Genomic DNA, 8,108 nt, shown 5'->3' on the forward strand with positions numbered 1-8,108 from the left:
GCTGCCTCTGCCACCAGCTCAGGCTCTGCACTCCGGGAGTGCTTTGTAGAGCCCAGGTCCCCTTCAATCCTAGGCCAGAGCAGGAAATTCTGGGATCACATCCTTTCAGGCTAGAAAAAGGCTGCCCCATAGCCAGAGGGGCTTAGGATGGAGGGACAGAGGACACGAGCCTGAGACAGGAGTCTGGAATGAAGGACCCCTTGTCACTGACAACTGGGCTTCAGCAGTTACTAAGGCAGGCAATGTACTCTGGCTGCCCTGGGCACTCTTTCCACCTGCCAACCATGGCCCTGGCTTCAGAGATTCCTCTAAGTTCCCCTTGGAGCCTTTACCTCAGCTCACAGAGGCTTCTGCTTACCCAGGCAGCTGTCATAACTTCCTGTGATGGGGCACTCTCCTCTTCCACCCCCCATTTCTGTGCAACCTGAAGGATGCTTTGCTGCCCGTCCCACCCGTGTCTGTCAGGGAAAGATGAAAGAGGCCCTGTGCTATTCCCTGAGTCCCTTGTGACTTTACTGAGAGTCACTTATCCTCAGTCCCTCTGCACAGGGAAATCTGCTGTATGAGGTTTAGACCCTTGCTGATTTAGACGTCCCAGGACATTGCCAGGAACATGAGTTTCAAACCTTGCTGACACACACCACATCCCCATAGTCTTCACACTTTCAAGGCTTCCAAGTGATTGATTTCCCCGCAAGCCAGAATTAAGTGCACATCAAAACCAGGATTCTTTACAAAAGGAAAAGAAGAGGGACATGATGGGCAAAGGTGTAGGAAATCACACATAATCTGTCAGCTTACAGAGCCACAGTACATATTAGCATGTCTGAGACTCCCTGGTCTTCTTGCTGTGAAGGGGTCCTTTTCAGTCTATACGTGATGACTCCTTAGCATCACTAGATCCCAGGACAGCTTACCCAGCGGCACATTCCAACAGTGTTCTTTTTAATACTCTTCCGTTGAGACCCTATTGTGTTAAGTCCTATGAGAAGCGCCAGGGTGAGCAGGGAGCCAGGAAAAGTCTCGCCTTTGTGGAGCTGGGAGGATGGCTGGAGGGGTCATCCACAAACATTTGAGTAGCTGTAGTCACACTGTGAAAACATACTGAGCACGGGGGAACAGGGCACTGGGAGGGAATTGAAGGGACTGGTTTCTGATGGAGAGTGTGGTGGGCATGGGAGAGGTATAGCTGCCCTTGACGGCTCAGGCTCTCTAAACTGCATCAGAAATGCTGGTCCGTCTGACTACAGGGTGCAGATTGGGCATGCCAAGGACTCTGCTCTAGTCTAACGGCTCTGCAGAGCCTAGAGAGGACCTGTGGGAGGGACCTTTGAGGACCTGAGCTCTTGCTTCTCAAGAGCTGTCTGAGCCCAGGATGCGGCCTCTTCCACTCTCCCACAGTAATAAGTCAGACAGTCCTGAATCAGGCACAGGTCACAAGCAGTCCAGATGAACACCTATCTACTTCTTCCTGAAGGTGGCGTTGTGAAAGGGGATGAGATCATGGCCATCAATGGCAAGATTGTGACGGACTACACCCTGGCTGAGGCAGAGGCTGCCCTGCAGAAGGCCTGGAATCAGGGCGGGGTGAGAGTGAGCCCCTTCCCTCTTCCCTTACCGCCTGCCTTAGACCCTAGCCTTACAATGGAAATGACCAAGTCCAGGGCTGGTACTCAAGGTCCAGACAGTGGACTGGACCTGAAAAACCCTCCAAGGTCTTCTCTAAGTGAGTGCTAAGGAACAATCAAGAGGAATCAAGAGAGTATTGGGGGCTGCTAGAGAGTGAGCAGACCAGAGGTCATATGCAAGTGGGGCTGTAGTCTGCTCCACGCTTAGCGGATACCCACATGGACCAGGGCTCCCACATGGAGTCTCTGAGGATGTGCAGTGCACCGTCTGAGGGGGTGCCCTCCTACAGACTGTGATGTAAATGGTACCCACTCATGCTGTGCAGTGCACAACCTGTGCCACTGTGTGCAGGCAGCTGAGCCTGAGGTATTAAGTTCAGTGCCGAGGAAGCAGACCAGATGGGCCTGGGACCCACATGAAAGGATGTGGAGAAGAGAAGACCAACGGGTAACGCGATAAGCATCTGTGGACAGAGGGAGCGGTTGTGTTCTGTGCTCCCTGGAGTGGGGGGATGGGAGGTCACAGGGTGGGGAAGGTGCAGCTCAATCTTAGGAGCTCTGGCATGGGGGTGGGGACCGGTGATCTTTCAAGACTTGCCACCCAACGCCAGGGTGGACAGTGATGGGCAAGCCAGCAACGGCGGTGATGCCATCTAGGGGACGGTCAAGATCAGAGAGGTCAAAAGAGCCCATGTTTGCTCAGGGTTAGGGATGCTGCTTGTCGGTGGTAGTCATTCCTGCATGTACTCGAGACTATAAGGGGTACAGCTATGAGTTCTGTACAGTAAATGATTCTGAAGTGGCTGCCCAGCCCTGGTCCATAGATCCACAATTGGGGACTTGGTAGCATCTGAGGGTCTAGCAGCCCTGCTTCTGAGGCTTTTCCTAGAGTGTGGGCCTCCAGAAGGGAGCCCTAACCCTCACTGTGCCCTGGCTGGCCCTGGGCTATGAAGCCCAGGAGTGGGTTGGGTCAGAACACCAGGCAGGTTCACCATGCATTTCTCCGTGTGCCCTGTGTGGTCACACGGTTTCTCCCTACAGGACTGGATAGACCTTGTGGTTGCTGTCTGTCCCCCTAAGGAGTACGATGACGAGCTGTAAGTGTGAGAAGGCACCCTGCCCTTGCACCCCATGCCCTCCCAGGATCCTAGCCACCTTTCTCCAGCCTCATTCAGGGAAAGGGATGTCCTGGGCATGTATCTGCTGGCAGTCATGGGGCCTAGAACACCCCGGGCTAGGGACACCCTGAACCAGAGTCATGGGTCTTCGTAGTCCTGGCTCACAGTCATCGGCCCATCCTCCCCCGCCTAGACTGGTCCATTCCACATGACTTGAAGATTCTCCAGGGTCTCTAGTGGAACCAGGGCTGGGGCAGTAGTGAAGAGGCAGGCACGATGCAGGAAGAGCGCCTGCAGAACCTCCCCCAGCAGTAACTGAGCCCTCTTGTCTCCTGCTCCACTCTGCATGTGTAGCTCTTCTCTTCCCTCCTCTGCAGCCGAAAGCCCCCAGCTGGCCCGAAAGCAGCTTGAAGCCTATGAGCCCGTGTGTAGACACGGGTTTTTCCTGCAGCTGGAGCCCACGGTGACTAGGCAGGCAGCCGCAGGGCCCGTCTGCCCATGCTGCGTGCCATGTGCTGCCCGTGATCCTGGAGGTTCTTTGGACTGGTATCTAGAAAGAGACAGAGGCAGCCTGCAGGGGTGTCTCTCTTGAGGCTGCTGTCAATGGCTGAGACACTAGAGCTTACGGAGGTGGGGGTACACAAAGACCAGCTTGGGGCACTGGCTTAGAGTCCTGATGCCCACAGGCTTTGGGACCCGCTCTGGGTCATACTCAGAACCTAGTTGGAGCAGGGTAGCACTGAGCACAATGGTGTCTCCCTGCTGCTGGACTAGGCTGGAGCACACTAAATCTGCTGAATCTCCTCCCAGGGGCCTATTTCCCACGAGGAGCCCTGAGAAGCCCCAAGCCCTGCTTAGGCAGAGCCATGCCATTCAAGTTCCTTAAGCTGGTCCAAAGAACCAGGGTTGGTGGGTTCCATTGATGTGCCCTGCTCAGCTCACACTGTCCTTGGTTTCCATCCCACCTTGAGCTGGGCTCCCTCTGGTACACCAGGGAGCCAAGCTATGGAGTGCTTCCCTATCTGTGTTCTGGGTTTGATGGCTGTGACTCTGGAGTTGATTGTGGCCCGAAGCCCACAACTAGGGAGGCTCCAAGCATGGCTGTGTCTGTCACAATTTCCCCAAAATATTGCTTATGCTTCATGTACCATGACAGTGGACCTGGCTACCATGTCCTCAATGTCTGCTTTGTCACTGCTTGCTCTTCTTGACAAGTGACTCCTGTCCTTCCTGCCGCTCCCATCCCCCCTCAATCCTGACACCCCTTTGACTCTCCCCCCCCCCCAGCTTCCTGTGTGCTGTGGCTGGTGTGTTTCTACTCGGGGCCGAACTGAGAGGGGGTCCCTGAAGGCTGGAAGGCCTGAGTGCTGCTACGGTGGGGCCGGCCATGGATAGAGGGTCATCTGCAAGTCCTGCCCACTTCATCTGTTTCCTCTTCTCCACAGAACCTTCTTTTAAAGTCCAGAGAGAGAAACCAGACAGACCCATCCTGGAGGCCAGCGAGCTCTGCACCCAGTCCCTGAGCTCAGCCTGAGAGACGCCAGATGAAGAAAGTCTCCCTGGAAACTGCCCCCCAAAGCCCTGTGACCTGGCCCCTCCTCTGAAGGCCAGGAAGAGGTGGAGCAAGGATCAACTGCTGTTCTGGAGTAGGGTTCCATGTCCCATTTCTTCCAGCTCTGCTAAGTTGGCCCTCCCTGCTCTCGAGTGTTCCATTCTTGAGACCTCAGGGTGCCCAGGTCCTGCATCTCTCTATTGCCCCACCTCCTGCTGTAATCCCTGATGAAAACCTGATAGTGAACTCACTAATAAACAAGACTGACTCCTTCTTCAGCTTCTGGGGGTGAATTGTGTGGACAGCAGAATAGAGGCTGTTAAATGAAAAACTGGAAGGTTGTGGCCCTAGGGCTGCGATCTAGACATGATCTGCAGAGGACGGGCACCCAGGGCTGGCTCAGAGCTCTAGCAGGACCCAAGCTGGGCTTCATGGTGTCCCTGGCAGAGAGGTGGGAAACGAAGGTATGGAGCAGGGTTTTGCCCTCTTCCCTCAAAGGGGCACTGGAGGCGTAGAGTGGCCCAGCTGCTGTCAGAGGCTATGCTGTGTCTCCTAAGGTTGCCAGGATAGGATAATGAGGGCAAAGGTTTACCACTGCACAGAATATAGCCCAGCATAACCTTAGGGAAGAGGAAAGAAGATGTCAGTAGCGACAAGACAGGACCTCTTGGATAGTCCCTGGAGAGAGTTGTCATCTCGTATCAAACCCAAAATACGCAGCATTGATCAGATAAGAATCGGAAAGATCCAGAGATTGTATATAAAGTAAGGCTTAGGGCAGGTCCCAGGGGACAGCTGAAGCCGAATCCACAGGGGAACTGGATCAGGTAGTGGTCAGTCCTGCTGGGGCTGAGGATTTACAGCTGGTCTTAGCAGAGTTGAGATCTGTTGGCTACACAAAATCCCCATCTTAAGGAGGTTCCATTTATATAGTTCAAATTTTACCCTGGAGAAAAAAGGCTATGCTCATTCAACAGAAACCAGACAGACTTCAGTGTTAGTCTCTTCCCTGGCTAGCGGAGTATATGGTGTGATGCTCTCTGGTAATGCTCTGCAAGGAAAGAAGCCGTAGCCAAGACAGCTACCAGGGTGGGGAAGCACCTTCACTCTTCTGTGTGCTGTGGTTGATGCTAACAGTTACAAGTGTGTATTGCTCGCAGTATTTTCCACTTACACTGGTACTATCCTTTGGACCAGGAAGGTCTCCATAAGTCCAGTATGCTCTGTTTGGGGCTACCATGAAGTAGAGAAACTAAAAGGTGGTGCCTACAGGGAACTTCTAGGCCTTTGAGGGTTTATAGGTTGGAATGTCAGACATTTTCTGGTTTTTTTTTTTTTTTGGCTTTTGTTTGTTTTTGTTTTGTTTTGTCCCCACTATGTGGGAAGTCGGTAACACCAGAGTGTCTCCCCTAAGTAAATTATTCCACAACTGCTTCTTCCTCTTTTTTTTCACTCCAGCCCCTCTGCATAGTGTTCCCACCACAATATCCCGCCTCACCACAGGCTGGAAAGCAACCAATCACAGACTAGACTGAAGCCTCCAAAACTGTGGGCCCAAACAAAATCTTCCTCCTTTTAATGGATATTTTGTTACAGTAACAGAAAGCTAACATCCAGGTGTCTTGTGGCGCATGAGCTGCAGGTCCGCTTGTTACCGGTTGAGATAACTTGCATCTAGCATTGTGCAGGAGTCCAAACCTGGAGTCAGTGCCTTACCCTTGCAGAGGACCAGAGGAGGGAGATGGCTCTGTTGTGTTCTGTAGGGAACTGAGGCAGCCTGTATCAAGGCCGGGCTTTCACAGGGAGCAAATAGAGAGCTAGGATGTAGATGCAGACACCACAGCTCGAGGAACTCTTCAAGTAAATGAGAAAGATTCGGCTGCCATGTGGAATTAGATTTTGGGAGCTTCTGTTTCCCTTGGGTCATCTGTCTTTCCACTGCAGAGTTGAGCGGATGAACAAGCAAGAGAGCAAGCGAGCTAAAATTGCAACCAGATCATGCCTACTACATTTGAAATGTCTTCAAGGTCTCTCTCCTATCCTAAGAACAGAGCCCATACTCCTACCTGACTATCAAAGCCCTATATCACCTGTTCTCTTCTCCAGCCCTATCTCCTGTGAGTCATCTCCTTGGCTCTGGCCACACTGAACTCTGGTTTCCCGATCTGTCCATGTTCTAGTGCACCTCTGGATCCTTGTGTTTGTTTGCTCTGTTCATTACATTGCCTTCAAACCCACATGGACTTTCTGTGCATCCTTCAAGGAATCATCTGTGGAAAGGAAGCTTGGGGTTTGGAGTAGCTGAGAACTCAGTGAGATGCAAGCTCGCTGTTCCTCTGACTTTTAGGGCTGGAATTAACAGAAACCCAACTCCAGAGAACAGCTTAAGTAGTGAGACAGAATACAGGAGTGTTTGGGGAGTTTTTGCTGAGCCAGAGGCTAAAACAGAAGCATTGGGAGTCTGTTCTAGATTCCTGTATTAGCCAAAGTTCTCTCAAAGAACAAGGAACACACAGGCACAGACACTGACACACACACACACACACACACACTGACACACCAGGTTAGGGGAAGATAGAGAAAGCAATACATGTATGTCACATATATAATTATATGTATGGAAAATGTTTGATTGGTCACTGTGTTACTTTTTAAATTTTTAATGTTTTATGTGTAAGGGTGTTTTGCCTGAATGTCTGTGTACCACGTGCATTCAGTACCCCTGGAGGCCAGAAGAGAGTGTCAGGTCTCCTGAAACTAGAGTTACAGATAGTTGTGAGCATCTCTGTGGGTGCTGGGGAGATCAAACCTGGATCCTCTGTTAGGAAGTTATAAGCCCATGCTTATAACTTCTGAGCTGTCTCTCCAGCCCTTGCTTGTGGGGGCAATGGGCTATGCACAGACAGGCTGGTCTCCAGTGGAGTTGAGGTCGTGAACCCCGGTAGGACCCAGTGGTGATAATTTTCACCTACATGGAATGGAAGGTGTTCCCTCATGTCTCTTGGACCCTTGCTCCTGTCAAAGTTACCGCCCCCCACACCCACCACAGGAGAAGCATGGCTAGTAGTCATGTAGACAATGTCCCAAGCTTCTGACCTTCAGGCTAGACACCACACAGCTAGACACCACACAGTTACCTAGCAACAGCAAGATAACAAGCCCACTATAGGAGGGGATGCTTGGCCCCTTCTTGCTCTCATAAGCTTTTACTTTCCTTACTCTCTCTCTAAGCTTTTATCTCTCTCTCTAAGCCTTCAACTTTCTTGCTCTCTAACTCTCTTTCTCTCTTTCCCTTCCCCCTTCTCTCCTCTTGGCCATGGCTGGTCTCCTCCCTCTCCCTCTCCCTCTCCCTCTCCCTCTCCCTCTCCCTCTCCCTCTCCCCCTCCCTCTCCCTCTCCCCCTCCCCCTCCCCCTCCCCCTCCCCCTCCCCCTCCCCCTCCCCCTCCCCCTCCCCCTCCCCCTCCCCCTCCCCCTCCCCCTCCCCCTCCCCCTCCCTCTCCCCCTCCCCCTCCCTCTCCCTCTCCCTCTCCCCCTCCCTCCCCCTCCCCCTCCCTCTCCCTCTCCCTCTCCTTCACCCCTTCCCCCTCCCCCTCCCCCTCCCCCTTCTCTCTATCCCCCTGCCTTTCTACAATAAAGCTCTAAAACCATAGACTGTCTCTGTTCATCAAGGCCTGCTGTGCTTGGACGATGGGATAGGCTTTCTTCTAGCGATCTGTGCCTAACCTCTTATCAGAAGGCCTTCCTACACTCCAGCCATGGACCGGACTAAAGACTCTCGCCTGCGTGGGAACCTCTCTCCCTCTGCCCTCT

General features: G+C 52.7%; 1 protein-coding gene across 3 annotated transcripts in view; it reads left to right on the plus strand.

The window, feature by feature from the left end:
• Ush1c (USH1 protein network component harmonin) overlaps positions 1 to 4,560 on the plus strand; it is a 44,917-nt gene extending 40,357 nt beyond the window's left edge. For 2 of the 3 annotated variants that reach the window (XM_029479939.2, XM_029479940.2), the window contains exons 24-26: positions 1,478 to 1,587; positions 2,670 to 2,725; positions 4,192 to 4,560. In XM_029479939.2, coding sequence (XP_029335799.1) covers positions 1,478 to 1,587; positions 2,670 to 2,725; positions 4,192 to 4,204 — 179 coding nt within the window. In that variant the 3' untranslated portion in view covers positions 4,205 to 4,560. Of the gene's footprint in view, positions 1 to 1,477; positions 1,588 to 2,669; positions 2,726 to 3,100; positions 3,210 to 4,191 lie in introns of all 3 variants that reach the window. The other variant, XM_021166991.2, reaches the window with a different exon arrangement.
• The last annotated feature ends 3,548 nt before the right edge of the window (positions 4,561 to 8,108 follow it).

The sequence above is a fragment of the Mus caroli genome, unplaced genomic scaffold (assembly GCF_978045245.1).
Source record: "Mus caroli unplaced genomic scaffold, Mus_caroli_1 scaffold_8, whole genome shotgun sequence".
NCBI classification, from domain to species: domain Eukaryota; kingdom Metazoa; phylum Chordata; class Mammalia; order Rodentia; family Muridae; genus Mus; species Mus caroli.